This window comes from Corvus hawaiiensis, chromosome 13 (assembly GCF_020740725.1).
Source record: "Corvus hawaiiensis isolate bCorHaw1 chromosome 13, bCorHaw1.pri.cur, whole genome shotgun sequence".
Taxonomy (NCBI): Eukaryota; Metazoa; Chordata; class Aves; order Passeriformes; family Corvidae; genus Corvus; species Corvus hawaiiensis.
In genome coordinates, this window is record NC_063225.1 from 5367006 (window position 1) to 5390535 (window position 23530).

Here is a 23530-nt window from a genome sequence, read left to right on the forward strand (position 1 = left end):
GTTAATGGTTGCTTTATATAGCTGAATGGAAAAATCCTTCCTCTCATTTCAGATATTTTGTTTCCTCTGTTTACCGGGTGTTGGAGCTTCCTACGTGGAGAAAGCTCTCAAGGAGCAAGTCACATTTTCCAGGGCGCTGTGTACATGGAGCGATGAATAACTGCTGTAGCCTGAGTCACAGGGAAGGAGGGAGTTCTGGGTAAGGGCAGAGAGGAAAACTCTGGAGTGAAGGTGGCAGAATAAACAGCAACCACCTCTCCTCCACACTTGCTACAGGTGTGATCCCACACCACTCAGTGAAACAGAGTTGTATTCCTTATCTTTTAAGCTTGTGAAAATACCCAGGGTTTGTGGTTGCTAAGTTTGTCAGTGGCTCAACTGGGCTGAGGTTTGGTGTGTCTCAAGGCAGCTGAGTTATGCTTGTGATCAAGTTAACAGATAGGCTCAGCAGATAAACATCCGGTATCAGGCTCAACTAAGTATTTGAGGAATGTGTTTGAGTTTGATTACAGAAAATTGCAGTCCAATTGATTCCAGATGTACCTTAGCTCCTTCACCATCTGATCCAGGCAGGAAAAAACAGATCCAGGCAGGAAAACATGCCTCAAACTGGAGCTGAGCCTCCAGGCAAGGCTTTTATTTTATGTCCTTGAGACTACTGGAGATTCTCTGACCTGAGAGAAGCTCAGCTATTAGAAGAGAGCTTTGTTATGAACCTGTCACAAAACAAAGCAAACCTCACTTGCTGCTCATTTCTTGCTGAGGGCAGGTGAACGCTGAAGAAATGGCAGCACGAATTTACAGGTGGCTGTGGCAGTGGGAGCCGAAATCCTGAGCCGTGTTTATTGCAAGAAGTGAAGTGATGGAAAAGGTGCTGTGTCTCCAGAAAGGGAGGGAAGAACCAGTGCCAGTCATTGGTGTTTTACTCTGGGCAGTGTTGGGGGGTTCCAGCTGCACCTTGTGGTGTGGAAGCAGGGATGTCTGGGAGGGAGTAAGCACGTTTTGGGAATACAAATCTGACTTTGGGCTGTTAAGACAGGTGGTGAGCCATGGCTTGTGAAGGAAGCCGCCCTCCCTCTGAGTGTGTGGGGAGTTGCTCAGGCCGATGTGCTGGTGGGCTCTGCAGGGTTGGTGCTGGGAGCAGTCCTGTGTGCCCGTGTGGAGTGCTCTGGCCAGGAGCCAGGAGCAAAGCTGTGCCACTCACAGTAAACAGGTCATGCTCAGAAAATGCCATCTGGGCATGAGCCTGAACCATCCCCAAAGGAAGAGTGCTGGAAAGAGCTGGGCTTCATTTCCAGCCTTGTAGGGGAGGGATTTAGCTGCTTCAGCCCAGCAGATATTTCTGCCTGCTATTATTGCTGAGAGGTGGGATGGGAGTGTCCAGGAACACCCCAATGCTTTGGAGACAGGAGGAACCCTCTCTGAGTAGTGTGGCTACTGCAAAAGGGTACAAATGTATTTGCTGGAAACTGAAAGCACAGGAAGAACGCAGCTTTGCCTTGTGCTTTGGGCAGCCAATTACCTCTGTAAAGAGAGGCCAAAAAAAGACTGATGAAAATTCCACCTTTTTAAATGCAGCAATTGGAAAGGTACCAGGCAAAGAGAACTCCACGTGCTGCTGAACCAGCCCGAGACACCCCCATGCAACACTGTGGTGACAATCACCTTTTGTTCTTCACACCCCTCTCTCTTTTGGCTGTTGCTGCCACAAGGAATTCTGAATTCTTTTTCTGCTTCATTTCCCCTGGCCCATCTTTTCTCCTGCTCAGCAAACGTGCCTTGTGCTGAAGGACTCCTGCGGACTTTGCACCCCTGAGGGAACCTTTTTGCCAGAGGAAACATCAGGGTGTTCATCTCTGGAAGTGTGTAGCAGGAGCAAAAAGGAAAACACTTCTTAGGCACGGTTTGATTGCCAGCTGAAAAGAAGCGAAGTGCCTGTCAGTGACATGTGAGCACAGAAAAGCTTTGCAGATGGAAATAAAGGCAATGCTTTTTCCTCTCCTGCTCTGCCTTCCCTGCAGTGTCAGTGAGGCTTTGGCTCGTGGGCTGCAGAGCCGTGCTGTTCCAGAGCCTGTTGGATCTGGAGGCACAGTGCTCTTTGGACTCTTACATCTTTTCTGAAAATGGTGTCTAAAAGAGTAACGGGCATTTTGCATAGCTCTAAATAGACCAGCCTCTGTCCTGAGGACCTGGCAATGTATGGAGGCAAGTGCCAGGGATGGGAGAACTTCTGCATCATACAAACCAGCTGGGGAGGTGGCACGTGGCCCACCTGATCGGTATTTTTCCATCACATTCTCATTCAGCTGCTCCTTGCCAACTTCCAGCTCTGTCACGCTCCTCAAAAGCTTCTACTCTGGGTTTATTTAGCATGCTATTTATTTCCTAATTATAGAACTGAAGTGACTGACCTCAGCCCTTCTGGGTACTGCTGTCCACTTTTTTGTCACCTCTAGACCACAGGCTCTGGTCTCCTCTAATGGCTGAAGGCCATTGCTAGAGACTTTCTGACTCACTTTTTTTGTTTTTCTCCCAAACCCGACAGGGCTCAGACTGCTTATACAGACAGCTTCACTGATCATTTCGGAGCAGATGGGCTATTGCATTCCCAAATTCTTTAGGCCAAAAGAGAAATGCCGCTGAGCCGAGCACTTAACCAGGCTGTGTTCCGCTGCTTCTGTCCACAGATTCCCAGCAGCCAGCTCACTGCTTTTAACCCACATCCAGCCACAGCTGCTGGCTGGAGGAAGAGGTTTTGAAAACCACTCCCTAGCATCAGCAGTGCTGTGGGTCCTGCTTTTGGTTGCTCCATGGCACTTGAACCCTGCCTGGCTCCACAAGCAGACTCAGTGGTCTAGGAGAAGGATCCATCTCTGTGTCCCTGAAAGGAATCTGTGCCACAACACTACTGAATTTTCCAGGGAGTCTGGTTAGGTGAAATTCCTACCTTCAGAATACCTTCTGCACCAAAAGCTGCCAGGCTGAGCAGACCTGTTCCCTGCAGCCACCTCTAATGCCACCTCTTATTCACTTACAGCTGTTTCTGCCCCTTTCACACATTTTGGTAACTGAAGATACAGCTGCAGGAGCCAGGCCGTGCTTTGGTGTGGCACCTGTCCCTAAAGCCACCTGCACAAGCAGGGGGTTCTGTGCAGTGGAGGTGGCATCAGAGCAGCAGGTGTCTGTCAGGCAGTGAGAGCAGGGAGAGGAGGCGTCTCTGATGGAAAACAGGGTGGATTCAGACAAATGAATGTACTAGAGCCATAAGGATGTATGAACTTCTCCTGGAGAGTTTCCAAGATGTCATACTGAATAAGGGAAACCGCTGGTTTTCTGTTTAATCCCAAGTGGTCTGTCTGACATTTGCTACTGTAGTGTGTTCCTGAGGTTGGAGTCTGAAAAGACTGGGATTGTCCTGCCTCAGAAAGCTGGCAGAGAGTCTGCTAAGGCCACAGTTTTATTGTTTTTTTCAGTGGCTGCTTGTGAAATGCTTTCTGTGGAAAAGTTTCCGTAGAAGTCATGGTGCCTGAGGAGAATGCAGGGTTGCAACCCTGCAAACTGAAATGCTCAGTGAAGCAAACAATGGGATTAGCACCCCCTTGTAAAAATCCAAATTTTATTATTGTCTGAGGAATGGGGAAGGGCCTTTTCCTAGAGAGCAATATTTATGGAAATAAATGGAGTGGAGGCGGAAGCTACTGCCTTGTGCCAAAATAGTGGGAACTGGGATGGATCTGGGAGGGAGGGAGGACAAAACGGTGTTTGGATAATGGTGAGTACAAAAGAAATGGTTACAGCTGTGATTTGGGAGAACGAGTGATGATATTCAGGAGCAGAGAGCCAGAGCTCTGTTTCCTGGAGATGTAGAAGGAAAGCAGGCGTGAGAGGAAACAGGCTTGGTGCTGGTACACGGAGGTGGGGGGTTGTGAGTGAGGTTGTGGGTGAACCACGGGAGCATGGTTTGGGGGGCTGGATAGGTGGGGAGAAAGCTGCAAGGAGCAGTGGGATGGCTGGGATGAAAGGTTAACCCAGAGCATCTCCATGTGCCTGATGGTTTCCTGAAGATGCACTGTCAGTCACAGCCAAGCGGGGAAGGTCTGCCACCACAGCCAGAGGTGAGCTGGGGGTGACCACCCTTCTCCATGCACAGGCACCTGGGAGGCTGCAGATCATCGTCCCAGGAAAACAAAGCAACTGCAGAGCTACTGCTATCCATTCCTCTGGCTGACCTTACCTGGCTTTGCAGGAGCAGCGCTTCCCTTTGTACCACCTCTGAGTTAAAGTATTGCGTGGGCTGGAGGAAATAAACGGTGCTGCTGATGCTGTGTAATGACCCCTTCTCCAGGCTGATTCCACCTTGGTGCATTGCAGGCTCCACCTTGCAAAACCGATGTCTCAACTTTTGGGAAATGACGTCTCATTTGCCACACGTCTCCTCAGAGCAGACCAGCTTTAAGATCCTGACCTCCGGAGTTCCCGGGAAACCCATCCTGGGATTTGGCAGTAATGCTGCAGGAGGATTTTGTTGGAGTTACGCAGGGCTGGATGTGTAGGGAGTGTGGCAGGATGGGAGGATGCGTGGCTGAGTGATGATGGTGAAGGTCCTTCCTCCTTGCAGCTCAGGAAAGAGCTACCGCCCCGGCGAAGGCTAGAGGGTGCTGTGCTGCAGGGAATGGGTGTCCTCCTCCTTCCCTGCTCAGCATCCCTTCAAAGCCAGGTAAAAATTTGCAGGAAACACTGCCTCTGAGTTAAGGTGCTGACTGCAGTTATGAACAACTTCCAGGGCTTTTTTCAGACTAGAACAGTTCATTAGTTAATTATTTAGCACCCAGAAGGTGACATACAGAAAGGAAGGGTGGCTTTTCTCAGATGGGTGTAAAAGCAAAAAGAAGGGGACAGACAGGAGTAGGGAAAAGGAGTGAGAAAATGAGGAACGGATCAGAAGATAAGGAAGCTGATTGGAACAAAAGCAGAGAATAGAAGGGTGAAGAAAGAGAATAAAAGGATAAAGAAAGAAAATAGAAGATGAAACCAATGCAGAGGATCACATTCACTGCTGTGTCCAATTAAGGGCTTCAGATCTGCTGAATGATGAAAGGGAGATTCGCTGGGGAGAAAAATAAAGGAGCACTTCTTGCTTGCGGCAGCTGAGGCTGCAAAGCCCCCGGCTGATGGGGCAGGATCAGCTCCTGTTTACCCAGCTGAGGTGTGGCTAATCCTGAGCACCGCAAAGAGCAGAGCTGAGGAGTGAGAAGAGGCCGGGGGGGGGGAGTACGGGAGACAGGGCTGTGTTGGTACAGCAGCTGACAGGCAGCTGCAAGACCAGGCAAAAACACGACATGCTCCCGAACAAGCAGCTCTGTGAGCCGAGGGCTGCTCCCTGGAAAGCCTGCCAGCAACCACAGGCAGCAGGAGCGAACGTGCCTCCTGCGTGGGGCTGCACGTGCTCCACAAAACACAGCTCTGCCGCCCCGGTGCTGCGCTTGGGGGTCACTGGCCTCACAGCTGGCTGAGCTGCTCTCCCTGCCCGCCTGCAGCAGCTGGGGCAGATGTGCAGGCGTAGCTGGAGCAGGAGGAAGCACAGGTAGATATGTTCTTAATTCTCAGGTCTTGCAGAAGACAACCTACCAAAAGTGAGAAGATGCAGGCATGCAGCAGAGGAGGAAGAGTGCAAATGAGCCCCGTTCACAGATAAAGGGACTGCACCTCCCTCTGGGCTGTGGGGAAGTTCTGGGGTTCTTTCAGGTGAGCAGCATGTACAGCACAGTGTCCATGAAATCAGCCACATCAGGTCTTGATGCAAGTGACCCCTCTTCTGTTTTCTACCTCAATCCTGAGGTGGGTTAGCAACCACTGAAAGAGAGCGTCCTAAACTGGACAAATATTACCACACAATCCCCTAATAACAGTCCTGGCCCCACCACACGCGTCAAAGGAGGTGCTGGAGCTGCATCCATAGATCCCTGGGGGACTTCAAGAGGTACAAACAAACCTGGCCCAGAACACAGATCAAAGGGAATGCTCTGGTAGGATGCAAAGCCCTGTTAGAAGCTAAGCGGGGCTGTTGAACCCACATGTTTTCACTCTGTCTACTCTGGATGTCTGCAGTGAGAGCCACTGCTTTTGCTGCTGGGGCTGTCAGGGCAGCAGCCCCCTGCCAGCTGGGGACATGTAGGGACTCAGCACTGGAGCTGCAGCTGCTTAACTCTCTGAGAACACTGGGAGAAAGCAGAATAGGTGGGATCTACTATTATTAACTGGGCCGTGGGGTAGGACAAGGAGGTGAGAGGAACAGTGAAATGTGAAAATGCCTGGAGGGGGAGTTGATGGCAGAAGGCAAATGGGTTCATGCTCTAATAAAGGCTCTGTTGGAGGCTGGACAAAGTAGTTGGTGTGATGGGAGACCCCACTGAGAAGGAGGGGTGATTGCAGAGGACATATGGAGTATGACTGACTGAATGCATATTGTAAAAATATGTTAGCATGAACTTCCTGGCAGGGAGGGAGAAACACTTGGGAGACTTTACAAGGATCACACACTTAAGCGCTAGGAAATATCCCTTGGAGGAAATTTGTGAACCAGGTGGGGGAGATGGGTGCATACCCCTGCCCATCAGCCAACTCTTCTTTCTTCTAAGGAGGTCTTCACTTCTCCAGACTCTGTGTACGGAAACTGTATGGAGACATCTGTGGCTGCGCAGGGCTATCAGCTGGCTCCTTGCCTGGAAGTTGTTGTCGCTGCTGAGAAAGGAGGTAGCACAGCCCCAAGCAGAGCGCTTGGGGAGGACACAGCTGCCCCGGCCGTCCCGTGGCATCCCCTGCTCCAGCCTCGTGTCCCCTTGGGTGTGTGCTGCCCCTGGGACTGGCTACGTGCGCTTCTCCATGGCGGGGCTGGACGCCCTGAGCAGGCAACAGCCCGGTGAGACCGTGGCGATGGCTCTGACAGATGTGTTTCATTGAGGACACATGTCTGGCTTGGAGCTGTTTTCATTTCCTTTTGAGGGAAGGAGGAGCCATGAAGAGGAGTAACTGAGTGGCTGAGCCGGCTCTCCTGGACACAGACCGCGGTGCCAAATGAGCTCTTGCTGCGGTTTCCACTGCGGCTCTGGAGGGTGCAGCCCAAGGGGCAGGAAGTGGTAGAGAGGGAGCTTCAGCTGGTGTGCCAGCAGTGCAAGATCGATCCAGGATGGAAGAGAGACTGAGTCATAAGGGGAATGGTCTGATGGGTCATGGGGTGGGGGGGATGTATGGCTCTTTGCCAGCACAGGAGCTCCTGCAGCAGCTCCAGCAGAAGGCATCAGTCACCATGAACTTCCTTCCAAGGCAGAGGTCCTACAGGAGCCAACATCCTGCATCTGTGGTCACCAGCCTCTCCACCTAGGGGCACAAGTGGCTCCAGGTGGCCTCTGAGAGCTGCTTTGGCCTATGTGAACCAAGGGGATAAGGAGCTGTTTTTGAGGTGTGATCACCCTGGATTCCCCCACTGAGTCAGGTGTCCGTGTGAGAGAGAGGAAGGTGTGCAGGATCTGGTGCTTTCGTGCTACATCAGCCATGGTTGTGGCTACTGAAGTGTGTTTTAGAAGGCCACAAATATGCGTCTCTCCAGGAAGAGGTGAATCCTAGAGCTGTGGCAGTTCTCCCCTTGCCTGCCAGGTTCTGGGGGATCAGAGCAAGTGGGAGGTACGGAGAGGGTGGGACGGGCAGAGTTCAAACCTTCTCATTATGCTTTGAGATACAGAGATCAAAAGACAACTTTACAAATTAATAAGGCCTCCACCTGGGCAGAGCCTCTCCCGGCATGGATGGGTGGGAGGGGAGCGTGCGGTAATGAGCAAACTGCCACTTCTCCACCAGCCGGTAGGACAGGTTCTGGGCTCTTGCAAACAAACCCTGTGGTCTAGCTCGTTAGAGTTCATTAGTGTTGTTCCATATTCATATAGCATTAGCGCCATCAGGCCCCGTGTTTAGTCAGACCTTGAGCTTGCCTTCAGCCCTGCAGGCCGTGGAGGACCTTCCATCAAGGATACGCCAGAAGCACACGCACCAAATCAGTGGCTTGAGTACGGACGGGTCTTGTGAGTGTGATAACAGGGTGAGGATCAGAAACCTGCCATGGAAACCTGGTTTATCAGAGGAGCCTGCGTAACAAAGCTATCAAGTACACAATTTAGTGCTTCGTTTCAAGGCAGGAGTTTGCAAAGAACTTCCTGAAAAAGAACAAAAGAGCCATGCCTTATCTTCCTGTGGCATCTGCTCGGTGCTCAGGCACGGTCAGGCTGCTCGAAGCTTCTAATCCATCAGCGGTTTCGATTGTGCACTGTGGCGTATGACAGAGTGTGGGCTGCTGTTACAGGCTGGTGTTCCCAAGCAACAGGCTACCGAGGGCAAGGCAAGCCTGGGATGTGGACTGTGCCCCATCTGTCCTGGGCAGCGCTCTGAGATGAGCACCACAGGGAATCACCGCCACACAGGGGTTTAATCCTGGCCCGAGGTTGGTGCTAATCCATCATCACTGAGGAGACAGGTATTTCCCAGGGTAATTCTGGCTGTAGCATGTACAAATGACCTTTGGAAGTGGTGCTGTTACCACTGACTGATGAGACAGTGTGTGTAAGAGGCCAAGCCTGCATGTCTAGCTTTTGGATGGACAAAATAAAGGGAGATACATCCTTCCCTGGAGCCTCAGCAGCCCCTGGTTTCCCATCTGCCAAATGAAGATGAAGGCAACACCTTTTCTGCTGGAGATAAGCATGGATAAATCCTTAAAGACAGCAAAGGATTCAGAGAGGAGGGTTATATAAAGGTGCTTATATTAAGTACCTTACACAGACACACCAGCTCTAAGCTGGGTATAATCTTGTTTATTTAGGTTAGAGCAAAGGGCTTGAAGTTAAACTGGCTGGAATCTCATCTGAGCTCCGACAGGATCAGCCACGGGCAGTGGAGCAAAACCAGGGGACGGTGCTGCCCTTTGCCTTCTTCCTTTTAAATCAGGAAGTTTCAGATATCCTGAAGGGCACTCAGTAGCCTTATGGAGATTTCCATGCCCCAAGGATATTAAGCATCTAGGTTTTTTGATTATTCCTGAAGTTCCAGATTCCTAAACATTAGCATCCCTAAGTGTACAGCCTGTGTTTAAAGAAACTGTTGCCCTTTTGGTGGAAAGGGCAGAGAGTGTGGAAGCCTTTTATTCCTCAAGAAACTAAACAGAGAAGTCTGGCTACATGCAAGGATTGTCCCAGCCAGTGGATATCTTCTGCAGCCGTTGGAAACCACGTGCTGGTAGGCCAGCGGGCAGTGACGCTGGCTGGGGCTGCAGGAGGTTAGAGATGCTGGCACAAGCCCTTGGTTATCCTGTTAGAGGGATTAAGAGCAGACTGGGGCTTAGTCCACTGCTTTGGTGCCGCAGATCATTTCTCCTTCCCACTTGGAGTGGCTAACACATGTGGCAGGATGGGAGGCTTGATCCCACGCAACACAAAACTTTCCCGGGGCCTGTGCTGTGGCCTGAACCACAGCTTTGAACTCTAAAAAACAGTGGTGCCTGCGAAGGATGGGGCTGGCTACCTCTGCCAGGGAATTTTTTTGGGCTCTCAAAACTGGGGTGAGAGAGGATAACCATGTTGCAAGGAGTGCTGTGAGAGCATTTTGGGTGGGGAATCCCTCTGGGGTGTAACAGCTGACTTTTGAGATAGACCTAAGCCAGTGAACTCCTTTGCAGAACAGATAGTTGAAACAATAGGAGCTGCTACCCAAAGAAAGATCCATGCAAGGGCTGAGCAGGACTTTGTTGGGGGTGGGGGGGGGGGGGGGCATCTTTGCTACCTGATGGTGGCGGGGAGAGGTCCTGTGAGCATCTGAGAGGGAGTGGAGGGAAGGAACATGAAACTGTACTGATAGCAAAGTTGTCACTGCACATTCATCAGCCATGATACACACCCCGGTCAGTTTTATGGCAGATGAGGGCTTTATGCTTGGGCAAGGGATCAGCTGTGTATTGTTCATCTCTCTTGTTCACAGGAAAACAGCTTTGTATAAGCTGGAAAATAAATAGGATTGCATCAGAGAAATGCATGGCCCCATCATCACCTATTTTCCTCTTTATCACCCCAGCTACGGAACCAGGCTCTCTGCTATCAGCACAGCTTGGAAAGGGTTATGCACGGCAGAATCTGGCAGATCTCTGCGCAGAAGAAACCAAACCCAGTGGTAAATACTGCTATAGCAAGGCCTAAGTAGTCCCTGCAGAAGGGAGTGAAATTACGCCTGACCTTCGACCTACCCAACTCTTTCAAGTAGAGCCATCCCTTGCAAAAACTTGGCGGCCGTAGGAGCCTGGGTGTGGTGTTTGCCTGTGGGAGCTGTCTCTGTTCCTTGTTTCTTCCCTGTCCTTGACAGGTTGTTACTCTCTCTTCTCTGCTTCCCATGTCCAGAGCTTCCCTCTGCCAGCTGGGACAGCAGAGACACTTCCCAACTGTAGTTTCTCATGGGATGCCCCTCTCCATTGCAGGTCTCCATTCAAAGAGCTGCTGGTACTTGCAAGAAGCACTGTCCCCGTGGAGAGCACTGCTCCATCTGGCCTCCACAACTCGCTTTTTCATATCCTTTCCCATGCACATTCCTCAGGACATTGGCCTTCATGCCTCTGGGGACAGGAGGAAAACATTTTGCTTTCTGTTTTTAGAGAGGCTGATGCTTTTTCTGCAGCTCCCTCCGGGTCTTGCATTCTCTCTGAGACTAATGCAGGCAGTAACCCCTCAAAAGACTGAACAAACACCCTTGTCCTAGTTGCTTGTGCACAGCCCTGGGAATCTTGCCCTGCACTTTCCTCCTCCTGACCTTGTTTTCATCAGAACACCACAGCAGTAATTACCCTGAGGTTGAAGGGTTATTCGAAAGCAAGTACTGTGTCTTGTGTGCTCCCTCCTTTCCAGCTGTTTTTTCTCCCTACACTGGAGTTAAACTCTACCTGGAGTTTTCTTTGTGTTGTTACTAATTTAGGGAAACACCAGCAGTGAGGTTGGTGGGTGTGGGTGGGAATACGTGTCCAGTTCCATGCGTTTCTTGTTCTCTGGTGCTCTGAGAAGTCACCAGCACGCTGGGGCAGCTGGACCTGCCACTGGGTCTCTCCCTGGGGTGTCGTTCATAGTCTGAGTGCTCTCATGGGCTCTGGTTGACTGTTCCTGACAAAAGCATTAGCTGGACACTGGAGTGGAGGTGGGAAGACTGGTCAAAGTGCATGGCATGCAGCTGGACTGCCCAGCTCACGGATGGCTGCCGTGGCGCACTGCCAAAGGCAGAAATGTAGCAACACTCAGACAGACTCAACACATAAATATGAGCGGCCCAAGTGTCTGAGGTGGGTTAGTTAATGCTGAAATGGAGGGTTTTGCAAGAAGAGATAAAATCAGCTTCACGTTTAGGAGGAGGGTTTGGAGTGGATTTCCATTACAGGGTCAAGTGATCCAGCATTCCTGTGCTGTGCAGTGCTCTTTTCCAAAGAATTTGCTGCTGAATATGGATTTAGCCTGAATATGCTTTAGCCTTCCAGGGCTAAATATGTTTCTGCCTTCCAGGGTAGAGCTCCCCACAGGGCACCAGTTCCTTTCAAGAGCATGGCTGGGCTTTTCCAGTTCTTGGGCACAACTCAAAAAGGAGCTAGTTTGTGGCCAAACCAGTGGAGCTGTGGTGTAGTGCTTTGGGCAGAAAGCTGTTATGTCACTCCCAATCCCTCTCATATATTCGCCTGACCTAGCTGCAAGCTGTTTTCCTTGATGCTAGTTAGGAGGGACTTGGGAAAACCCCCTGTCACTGGATGACAAGGATGGCACAGGGCACTTGTGTTCCCTGTCCATCGGAGGGGAAGCCCTCTCCAGCTTTCATCCCACCCAGGGAGAGAAAAGTGGGGTTTCTGCTGCAAAACAGCTCTTCCTTCTGCCAAGTGCTGGCAGCCCCCAGTACATTCCAGTCCAACTCTGCACCCTCTGCCTGCCAACGAGGGCTGGGAGCCATGGGCACTGCCAGCCTCAGGAAGTCCCTACCGGCCACCCGCGGGCCAAGATCTGGCGTGGCGTGAGCCAGCGTTCCCCCTCACTGGACCATCAGCAGCGTGGCCGCGGTGGCTCTCACTTCCAGAGACACCTTTGCTGCCTTGCTCCCGGTACCCCCCCGCGCTGCCTGCACCCTGGGGGCGCGCACCCTCGGCCGGGCTGTGCCCCGGGCTGTGCCCCGCCGGCGGGGCCGGTCCCGCCCCGGGGGCGGGCGGCGGAGCACGTGGGGCCGCGCCGGGCCGGGCTGAGTCACTGCCCGCCCCGAGCCCCGCGGCGGAGCCGAGCCGAGCCGAGCGGAGCCGAGCCGAGCGGAGCCGAGCGGAGCGGAGCCGAGCGGAGCGGAGCCGAGCGGAGCCGAGCGGAGCCGAGCCGAGCCGAGCCGAGCGGAGCCGAGCGGAGCGGCTCGCTGAGGAGCGCACGGCGCGGCTCGGGACGCAACATGAGGGCGGCGAGTTTGTTTCGGGTGCTGCTCGCCGTGTCGGTGGTGCTCTCGCTGCTGCTGGTCGTGTCCAGTGAGTGCCGGGGAGAGGGGGTGCCGGGGAACCGGGGTGCCGGGGAACCGAGATCAGGAGTGCCTGGGAGCCGGGATTCCAGGCATCTGGGGTGCCGGGGAACCAGGGTGCAGGGGAGCCGGGGTGCGGGGAAGCCTGGGTGCCAGGGAGGCTGGAATGCTGTGGATCCGGAGTGGCGGGGATTTGGAGTGCAGGGTTGCTCGGTGTGCAGGGATTCCGGGGCGCAGGGCAGTCCGAGGCGCAGGGGACCCAGAGCGCAGAGAATCTGGAGTGCAGGGTTGTCTGGTGTGCGGGGGATCTGCGGTGCAGGAGAGGGTGAGATTCAAGGGATCCAGAATACAGGGGAGCCCGGAATGCTGGGGATGTGGAGTGCAAGGGATCCGGGCCGCAGGGGTTGTCCGGTGTGTAGGGATTGTCTGGTGTGTAGGGGAACCCGAGATGCCAGGGATCCGCGGTGCCGGGGATCCGGGACGTAGAGCGAGAGGATCTGGGGTGCAGGGTGAGTGGGTCCAGGCTGCGGTGCGGGTTGCAGGGCACGCAGTGCGAGTGAGAGGGCGTGCAGCGGAGGATCTCGGGTCCACGGCCCCGTCCCTACTCCCGAGCCGGGAGTCTCTCAGCCGGGCTGTCCTGTGCTTTCAGGCTCAGAGAACCATGCTTGCAATGTAAACAGCGTCCCTGGGACCGCCTGGTACTGCGCGCCCAGCTGGCCTGGCCAGGGCAACCCCGGGGAGTAGCAGCTCCGTCATAACCCCCGTGGGTCATACCTGGGGCACTCGGCTCCAAAAGGGATGGACGAGACCAGGGAAAAGGGGAGCAAAGCCTAAGTGCAGGCTCCAGGTCAGGGGACAAAGGACAGCAGGAAGGGGTGAGGAAGGCCCTGTTTATGTTTGTTCTTCCTGGGCAGCTGAGGTGCCCTTTTTGCCCTCCTGAGACCCGACTTCCCCCAGCCCTGCTGGGATGAGCTGTCCCAGTATTCGGAGGATGTTATTTTTGCCTTCCAGCCAGCCTGTGGGTTCATATAAGCAAACATTTCCAAAAGCGGTGGCTGATCTTTGTTGCCTTGGTTCCTGAGTGTTCAGCCCGTGACAGCTCTGTCCCTGACTGGAGAAAAATGTGTGTGTGGAGGATGGAGATGCTGAACAGCTCTGAAACCAGGCCTGAAACAGCCCAGAAACAGGAGCATCCAAAACTGCTTGCTACAGTGGAAAATGTGACCTGTGTGCCTCACTGCTAGGCAGGGGGCTGGCTACCAACACCCACCACGTAAGGGATTATTCCTGGGAGGGGATAAAAGGGAGTCCAGATACTTGGAATAACTAAGGTATAAAACTCGGACCCCTCCTGCCCTGACCCTGGGAGGAGACCTTGCTGCCTTGCTGCCATGTTACACCCCAGACACTCTTGCGCTGGAGGCAGCACTGATGCTGGGGAGCACATGTTCTTTGACACTCTGCCTGGGGAAGCAGCCGTCTCCCACTGTTGAACAGAAGTAGCTCTGTTTGTGCAGCCTTGACTGGCTGCCGGCAGAGATCCTTGGGATGGGGTGGCTGGATGTGCCCAAGACCTGCGGAGGGGTGGAGGGCAAAGGCATCCCCATGTATCAGCAGGAGCCCTCTCCTCCCATGCTGTAGCTCATGGCAGCGCATTGATGGAGTATGAGGTCATGCAGAACAGGCTGGGCAGCACAGGCAGTGACTTGAACTGGTGCCCAAGTTTTTCTGCCTCCCGAGGCTGGGCTAAGGGAGCCACAGCATCCTTATGGAAACCTTCACCTGATGCTGGCCTGCCTGCCACCAGTGTGTATGCTACACATGTGGAGTGTCAGGAAGAGTAGGATTAACTCAAAGGAGTCCTGCTATTAAAGGACTAATGAGTAGGAGCTCACTGAGTAGTAGCTTAGGCAAATGAGAACTGCGTTGTTTGGTGTGGGTCTGGGCAGTGAGCCCACAGCTCATCAACTTCCACCTTCTCCAGGTCATGCAGGTAGTGAAGGGTTATTCCTAGGTCTCCATCTGGGTTCAGCCCTTGTTCTGACTTCTGCAGCATGACAGAGAAATGCCTGGCATCAAGGGATGTGCTGTCCTGTTTGACGAGAGTTACTGAGGAAATCTGGTCTAGGTTTATGGAGTGTTGCCGCCTTGCAGCTTTTAGGCAGAGTAAATTGAGAGTGGGAGGAATTTCAGCCCAGCTCTTGTAATCTGATTCAGCCCTACAATGGGGAGTAGAAGGCTGGAGGATGCAGTGGGTTGACATCATTCACTCCCCTCCTCAACCGGACAGGGTGGGGAAAAGAAGGAAAAGATCCAGAGTGGGTCCTTCCCATGGGCTGCAGTTATTCATTAACTGCTCTGGTGCGAGTCCTTTCCATGAGATACAGTCCTTGAGGAAGGGACTGCTCCAGCCTGGAGTCATCTGTGGGCTGCAATATGGATATCTGCTCCCCCATGGTCCTCCACAGGCTTCAGGGAGACGGGTCTTCTCCATGGGCTGCAGTAGAATCTCCCTCCTGCACCTGGATCACTTCCTTCCCTTCCTTATTCTCTGCCGGGGGTGTCTGCAGGGCTGTTTCTCTCACATTTTTCTCACTCCTCTTCTACAGCTGCTGCACAGTGTTTTTTACTTAATCTTGGATATATTATCACAGAAGCAACCCTAGTGCTGGTGATGGGCACCAGCTTTGAGCAGCAGAGGGTCTGTTTTGGCATTGGCTGGGACTGGCTGTCTCCAGCATGGGAGCAGCTCCTGTTGTCTTCTTGCTGAGCCACCTTTGCAGCCCCCTGCCACTACCACCTTGCCACATAAACCCCACACCATGGCACAAGCTGGAAGTGGATGAACAGGCAGGGAAGGTGGTGCAGCCGCATCAGCTCCCTGGGGGAACCTGCCTGTGAGCCAGGGCTGCCTTGTGGGAGCTGCTTGGAAAGTGATGGAGGTCCGGCAGGCGTCCTGCAGAGATGGACCTTGTGCTTCCTCCCTGCGTGACTCTGGGAACTGAGGCATACGAGCTCCCCCTACAATGATTTTTTTTGGTGTTCTTACAAGTGCAAACTTACATTAGCAAAACCCAGCAACAGCACCAGCCTCGTTCCCTTGAACGATCCTGTCCTGCTCGTGCCCGAGTGAGCCCCAGCCTGACAGCTCACGTTTCCCAGCCAAGTGTCAAAAACATTTAATGCACCAAAACCCTGGGTTTCCCCTGTCTTCACGTTCACATATAGGGTCTGTTAAACCTCTTTTTTAATGTGCCAGGGCAGGGAAGGTCCTTGCTGCTGGTTATGCTCCCAGTCTCAACCATGCCTTTGAGTGCCAGTGCAAGGTCCAGCAGCCTGTCCCTGCCAGGTGCTCCCTTCCCTGTGGGATTTGCAGCAGACCAGTTCCTGCTGTTGGGCTGGGATGCCCAGCCTTAGGGATGGTTTGCAGTGACACCTGGCTTTACTTCCAGGTGACTTCTGCGACGTGAACCACTGTCAGAATGGGGGCACCTGCCTGACTGGGATTAATGAGGCCCCCTTCTTCTGCATCTGCCCTGAGGGCTACGTTGGGATTGACTGCAATGAGACGGAGAAAGGTGAGGAGCTGGCCCTTTCACAGGTGCTCCATGTCAGCCAGGAGCCTTGCAGAGAATTTGCCCTTGTCATGGCCCTGCACCACTGGCCCTGGGGTTCAGCCTTTCTGATGGCTGATGGACACACAGAGCAGAGATCCAAGTAGGGATATAGTGACGGGATGCACTTGGGGGGAGTGCAATGTCTGTTGGGGAGTGGAAGCCCACTGGATGCTCTTATTTTCCACCTGTGCCTATATTACAGTTCTTTTTCCCCTTCCTCAGGGCCCTGCCACCCCAATCCTTGCCACAACAATGGTGAGTGCCAGCTGGTCCCAAACCGGGGTGACGTCTTCACCGACTACATCTGCAAGTGCCCTGCGGGGTACGATGGGGTGCACTGCCAGAACAGTGAGTACAGTGGTGGGGGGCAGGGGGAGCTGCTTGTCTTCTAAGAGCTTGGGGACCTCTTGGGTGACAACTAGTGGGTGTGTGCTGCTGTGACTGTGGGCGGGGGCACCAGGCTCTGTCAGGGACCGTGGGCTGTTTTGGGGCTTGCAGAGTGGAGGGAAGGACTATGATGTGGGGACAGGTTGTGTCTGAATCTTGCTCTGCCTCTCTGGAGGGACACGGTGCCTCAAGTAATAAAACAAGGGGTGCCTCGAGGCTCAGTCTGCTCCGTGCAGGTTCCCAGCCTTGAGGTGACTGAGTGTCCTGGTGCACCTGCATGGCTGCACTCAGTGGGGACATGGCGTAGACAGGTCCTTGGGTTAGAGCTTCAACCCGTGCCACCCTATTATCAGGGACCCTGCCATGGCCCTTGTTCAGAGGATGCCTCCCCCTCTTCCTGCTGCACTGAATGAGGGGTCTCCTCCCTGGGACTTGTTTTGGGATTACCTCCTGAGCTCCTCCTCTCTCTTCTAGACAAGAACGAGTGCTCCTCCCAACCTTGCAAAAATGGAGGCACCTGCCTGGACCTGGATGGTGACTACACCTGCAAGTGTCCTTCTCCGTTCCTGGGGAAGACCTGCCACGTCCGTAAGTCCTTGGCACCAACTGTACTGAATTCCCTTTCCCTCCCTGTTCCCTACTGTCTGTCCTTCATTGCCAGGAGAGATCTCACCAGCTGGTTTAGGGGATCTGGAGGGCAGCTGTGTCTGCCCTTGATGCCAGCAGGCTTGGTCCTAATGGAGGGAACATCCTCGGGGAGGTGCTTTCTCCTCTCTGGAGGGCCCCAGGATGACCCTTTCTCCTCCAGACCTCTGTGCTGTGAGGGGGACTGATGGATGGTATGGTTTTGGCTGAGGGGTGAGGGGGAAGGGACACCCTGGGGACAGCCAGGTCCTAGGACTGGCGTCCCTCTCCTGCTCTGTCCCCAGACAAGAAACAAATGACCCCTAGTTCTGCGCTCTTGTTACTGTCTCTCTTTGATCCTGATCACCCCTCTACCCCAGGCTGTGCTGTTCTCCTGGGCATGGAAGGAGGAGCCATCTCTGACGCCCAGCTCTCAGCATCCTCTGTTTACTACGGCTTCCTCGGCCTCCAGCGCTGGGGGCCAGAGCTCGCCCGCCTCAACAACCACGGCATCGTCAATGCCTGGACCTCCAGCAACTATGACAAGAGCCCCTGGATCCAGGTACGTGGGGCAGGACTGGGAGTGCCAGCACAGAGAGCAGCCCTGGTAGCCATGGCTGGTCTTGCAGTGCTGCTGTCACGGGATTTCACTGTTCCTGGTGGCAAATGTGGGGCTAAACTGCTGCAGCAAGCTGCCACCTGGGGGCATCTTGGGATGTGCCTGGAGGAGGCAAGTCCGTTGGAGGAAGGTGGGACCCAGATTAATGATCCCCCTTGCTCTGCCCACCATGGAATGCAAGGCTGGAAGGATGGAGGGCTTCCACCCCATGGGAATTCCAGCACTCTAGGCAGCCCCTTTCCTTGTCCCAGCGCCCACCCTCCCACCCAGGCTTGGTGGTGCTGGTGGGTGCAAGGGCTGTGCACCCCATCCTCACTGCACCCTGCTCATCCTCTTCTCCCCTCCACAGGCCAACCTGCTGCGGAAGATGCGGCTGAGCGGGATCATCACGCAGGGCGCGCGCCGCGTGGGGCAGCAGGAGTTTGTCCGCGCCTACAAAGTCGCCTACAGCCTGGATGGGCGGGAGTTCACCTTCTTCAAGGATGAGAAGCAGGATGTAGACAAGGTGGACTGCGATGCTCCATGTAGGGGATGTCCCAGCTCCCCCCATCCAGTGGTGCTGCGGTTTGGGGTGGCTGTGAGCTGCATCCCCATGTGTGGGAAAGTGCTTTTGACCTGGCAAAGCTGTGTTGGGAACCATCCTAGCAGTGAGATGGCACAGGCAGTTCTGGCACTGAGCAGTACTCCCTGCCTCTGTTTAATTGACCATAATAAGCATAACCAAAGAAGCAGCACTGACTTATTTAGGTCATTCAGATATCTTTATCACTGACACGCTGTGGGAACTGGGCTTGGTCTGGGAGTGTTACTGAGCAGCTTGGGTGGCTCAGTGTTATATCTGCACCAAGCACCAGCTGACAGTGTGTCTCTCAAAGCAGGGATACTCATAGATTGCAGTGCTCTCCACTCTCAGTTCTTTATGGCAAGTGTCTTCTGCTGGCTTTCTAAGCGTCCAGGGAGTGGTTGGGAGTACCTGCTTTGCTTTAAAACAAATAGAAAAATTCCTCTTTTTTCTGCAGTGCAGAAAAAGTGCATGGAAACATGATTTGATTCTATTTATTGTGTTAAAAAGTAAGAAGCGAGCCACCTCTGTGCTTATTGTGATTTGAGGAGCACTGTGGTAGTGGGAGGGAGTGGGTGTTGCTGCATGTGTGGCTCTGTGGGGGTGAGGTCGAAGCAGGGAGAGTTCCAAAGCTCTGTGGAGAGTGTTGGAGCTGCTGCAAGGTCCTGCACTGTTCCAGGGCACAAAAGCAGAGCCCAGCTTCCCCCTCTGTGCTTTTTTGCCATTGGCAGTGCTGAGATCTCTCCGTCTCCTGTGCAAGGGATTTGATGCAGGAGACAGTGGGAGAGCTGGGGCACTGAGCCCTGCTCACTGTTGCAGGTTTTTGAGGGGAACGTGGACTACGGCACCATGAAGACCAACATGTTCAACCCTCCCATCACGGCCCAGTTCATCCGCATCTACCCCGTGATGTGCCGCCGTGCCTGCACGCTGCGCTTCGAGCTCATCGGCTGCGAGATGAACGGTAAATGCTGGTGCCTCTCCCCTCCCCGGGGGCTGCAGGGCAGGGGGTGACGCAGGGCAGGGCATCACCCCTTGGCCTGCTTCTGATCTCTCAGGACAAGGGGATTTGTTAGTGCTTGTTTTTCCTCACACTGATGCCTGGAAATACCCAGGGGTGCGTTTGGGGAGCACAAGCTGTTAATCCCATCGGCTCAGCCAGCTCTGAGCTGCATTCTCACGCTGCTAACACCTTCCCAAGCCAGGAGTTTTTACTGTGTCCCCTCCCCGTCTGAGCTGTGAACCCGCTGCTTTTCCTGCTGGAGAGCTTGAAAAGCAGCGGAGGATCAAAGTCCTCTGGGAAATGTAAGGGATCGTCAGCCTGAGCCCTCTCCCTGTGCCTCCCGCATTCCTGCCCCGCGGCACATCCCTGGGAACTGAGTGGGGCTCGCGTGTCGGTGTGGGAGTGGGATGCTATGGGGGCTTGGGTCCTGTCCTGCTGCTGCGTGGGTGTGGTGCCATCCGTGCTTTTGGCTGGGGGTGTCTTTGCGTTGCTCTTTCCACGTCCTTCTCTGCCTCCTGCCAAAGCTCTCTATATTCCAGGGCTGTGCTGTGCTGTGGGGACATCACTCGTCCCTGCAGCAGGAGGCACTGTGAGCCAGGGAATAGCTAGGAGCTAAAAATCCCGGGAAAAGGCAGCCCTGCGCCTCTGCTGAGCATTTCCCTGCCTGGCCCTGATGCTGCTCTGGCAGTGGAAACATGAGAATGTGAGGATGGCTTCTGACAGGGCTGAGGGGTTTTGCTTGCGACCGCGCTGTTGTCTCTTTCGTTTTCACTGCCTGTGTAAACTGTTGTGTTACAGTGTATTTCAACACGGCAGGTTGCTCGGAGCCTCTGGGCATGAAATCCCGCCTCATCTCCGACCAGCAGATCACAGCCTCCAGTGTCTTCAAGACCTGGGGCATCGATGCCTTTACCTGGCACCCTCATTACGCTCGCCTGGACATGACAGGCAAAACTAACGCCTGGACAGCCCTGCACAATGACCAGTCTGAGTGGCTGCAGGTGGGTCTCCGGTCTCTGTAACCTCATGTCTCCTCACCAGCTCCTCCAGCTATGCCCCTCCTGTTTCAGGGTAGCTGGAACAGCTGGGTTGGTGTGGCCAGAAACTTGCAGTGGGTCACAAAGTCCAGCAATGCTCTCCCCGAGGGGGAATCACAGGGCAGGTCAGAATGGGACCACAGCCACTGGTTTTAACAGGAGTCCTGGAGCACTGGGTCAGAGCCAGTGCCCATAGGGATAAGGTGGTGCTGTCTCTGCACCTTCTTGTGGGGTGCATCAAGCCTACAGCACCCCAGTTCTGCCTCACCCCCTGAAAAAATGCCATCCCAACCTGGGGTGACTGTCCCACCACCTTCTGGCTGCCCAGAACACCATGTTTCTGTTTTGCAGGAAAAAAATCAGGCCTGCTTTTCTCTTCCCAGTCTGGAATAGAAACAAATAGTTTTGAAATTTCCTTCTCAGTTTCCTTTCCTCCCCTGTTTTTGTACTTTTCACATGATTCCATGACATAATAGGACAAAGCAGTTTAGATATTTGTCCCGCTTTTTATTTGGGAAATGATTAAAAGCAGCTGCCTCACAACTCTAAACCAGCTTATCGAGATGTTGGCTGATGATGGGGTCGGGATGACACGCTGAGTTGGACTGCTGCACCACAGACTGCCTGTGTATAGATTTACATGTACACTTAGGATTTACATGTATTGTGTAGCTGGAACTGCCCTCCATGAGCATGAAAACAGAACTAAATTAATGAGGCTTTCAGCTCCTTTGGTGGTTTACCCTGTAACATTACAGCAGCAGTAAATACAGTGTGGCAGAGTAAAGAGAATGGAAGCCATCTCACTTAGAACCCAAATGTCAGATTGTGTTGAAGTGCATATTTTCTCAGCCAGAATTGCTTTCCAGTGGAAATGCATTTCCTCTGTGAATCCTGTATTTTTTTGAGTTGAGATTTTTTGCTGTCCTTCCCACACTGATGTTTCCGGCAGAAAATGTGGAGGTGGAAGGGGTGGGCAAAGGGCTGAGGTGGGTTTGTGCCCACTTTTGGTCGCTTTGAGGGATGCTGTGAGTGTTGAAGGATCAAATATTTCACAGTCGTGTTTTATGATTTGTCTGGCATTGGCGTGGGGGTCAAGTGGTGTTTTCTCCATTCTTGACCCCCGAGGGCCAGCTCTTCCTGGCAGCCTCTGGAACATGCAGGGTGCTGTAGGGTGGGAGCGCTGCTTCTGCAAGGAGCTGTGACGAGCCTTGTCTCTGCCAGATTGACCTCCGGGACCAGAAGAAGGTGACAGGCATCATCACGCAAGGAGCCCGTGACTTTGGGCACATCCAGTATGTGGCAGCCTACAAGGTGGCCTACAGTGACAATGGCACGTCCTGGACCCTGTACCGGGATGCCCAGACAAACAGCACCAAGGTGGGTGTGGGGAGGACAAGGTGGCTTCTCTGGTGCTCAGGGATGCTGTGGTGGGGAGGGATGGGTGGTGGGGGTGAGGTCACAGAATCACAGAATTTGCTGAGTTGGAAGGTACCCACAAGGATCAGTGAGTCCAGCTCCTGATGCTGCACAGGACACCCCGAGAGTCACACCACATGCCTGAGAGTGTTGTCCGAAGGCTTCTTGAACTCTGTCAGCTCAGTGCTGTGACCGCTGCTCTGGGGTCCTGGCAGCACTGACACCCACCTTTCTCCTCTAGATCTTCCATGGCAACAGTGACAACTACTCACACAAGAAGAATGTGTTCGATGTGCCCTTCTATGCCCGCTATGTCCGCATCCTGCCCGTGGCCTGGAACAACCGCATCACCCTGCGCGTGGAGCTGCTGGGCTGCGATGAGTAGGCACGGGGAGGAAGGACGGGGCTGCTCTTCCCCGCTGCCCAGCCTGCACCCTGCCTGCCCCTGCCCGCTCCTGCTCTGAACTCACACCCCCCTCTCCGTGTCCCCACACTCAGGAGGTGGCTGAGAGGGCTCCCCTGCCCCGCATCAGTGCTGGGGCTGCAGCACTGCACTTTATGGGGCCCTTGTCGGTGGGATGTGGGGATGGCTCCTGCCCTTTTGCTGCTCCAGCCAGGGCTGAGACCCCCTCCTGAACTGGGGCTTTCTTGGGGACACCATCCTGCAAATGAGGCCTTGCTGGGGGACCCTGTCCTGCAACCAGGGATTGGCTTTATCTTCTCAGCTAAGCCTGGGGACAAATTTTCTCCTTCTTGCTTCTATTTCCCGCAGAGAGGCTGCAGCCAGTGGCAGTCCCTTGCCTGAACTGGGTCTCGGGGCTCAGCAGTTTTCAGGGTCTTAGGGCAGGCTCCCCTGGCTTGCAACCTCCGACGTCCCTCCTGCTCCCTGCTTGTCTGCAAGCAGGGGCTGTGAAAATCCTCTGAAAAAACTCAGCTGTTGTCCCCTGCCCATTTTGCCAGGCCCTGAGTGTCCTTGCCTGCGATGTCAGCACCACATAGTGTGAGTGGAGTGATGACACGGCTCCTGTCAAGAGGCACCAGATCCCCCCTGATGGTGGCTCTACCTGCTGGGCACTCTGGCAGGCACCACAGCAGGCGTTTTGGCAGGCACTGCCCATTCCCCTTCCTGAGATGCCAGCTCCAGCATCCTCCCAAGTCTCAGCATTGCCATCATCTCCATCTTACTGCAGTTTGGGATGCCTGGACGTCCCTTGTCCTCAGAGCCCGGTGGTGACCAGGGGAACTACAATCTGGTAGTGGGGAGAGTCGGTTTGTAGCCACAAGGATGTGGAGAAAAGATGGGAAAGGTGGTAGTTAAACCACCCAAGTGCAGTGGGCAGAGAGCCGTGCCATGACCCTTTTTGTAACCTGATTTTTTTCCCTTTGTGTGGGGTGGAAGGGAGCCTCTTGCAATGCTCGAACCCTCGGGATTAGCGGTAGGAGATGAGTGAGACCCAGATGGGAGCACAGGCAGGCTGTCCTGGGCTGGCAGCACTGCTTCCCCTGCCTGCTGGGATGTGAAGCGGCCGTGGGGCTGAGCTGGCGGTGGGTTCACTTTGGCAAGGGCTGAGGGAACCCGGGTGGGATGGCAGCGATGGCCCCACTCTGGGGTGTCTCTGACAGTATTAAAACCAGCTTAAACTTTGGGGGTGTTGGCTTGTCTGCTCTGTGCCTCCCTGAAGGCCATCTCCCAAAGCCCAGCTGGTCTGG

The 23530-nt window shown here is 54.1% G+C and overlaps 1 protein-coding gene across 2 annotated transcripts; it reads left to right on the plus strand.

Annotated features, from left to right (window-relative positions):
* Window positions 1–12386: 12386 nt before the first annotated feature.
* MFGE8 (milk fat globule EGF and factor V/VIII domain containing) lies at window positions 12387–23465 on the plus strand. Of its 2 annotated transcripts, none has more exons than XM_048317601.1 (10): window positions 12387–12562; window positions 16005–16130; window positions 16392–16517; window positions 17031–17144; window positions 17561–17742; window positions 18149–18304; window positions 19181–19325; window positions 20163–20365; window positions 21626–21781; window positions 22062–23465. In XM_048317601.1, exons 1-10 carry the CDS (start codon window positions 12490–12492, stop codon window positions 22203–22205), a joined length of 1425 nt encoding a protein of 474 aa, XP_048173558.1. In that variant the 5' UTR covers window positions 12387–12489; the 3' UTR covers window positions 22206–23465. The 2 variants fall into 2 exon arrangements, with proteins under 2 accessions (XP_048173558.1, XP_048173559.1); XM_048317602.1 differs by having other exon boundaries at window positions 12388–12562; window positions 20181–20365.
* Window positions 23466–23530: the final 65 nt, after the last annotated feature.

Coding starts and splice junctions, on each gene's coding strand:
- MFGE8 (XM_048317601.1), top strand. CDS start 12,490: ATGAGGGCGGCGAGTTTGTTTCGGGTGCTGCTCGCCGTGTCGGTGGTG. Junction 16,131..16,391: donor CTGCAATGAGACGGAGAAAG/GTGAGGAGCTGG, acceptor CCCCTTCCTCAG/GGCCCTGCCACCCCAATCCT. Junction 20,366..21,625: donor ACCAGTCTGAGTGGCTGCAG/GTGGGTCTCCGG, acceptor TGTCTCTGCCAG/ATTGACCTCCGGGACCAGAA.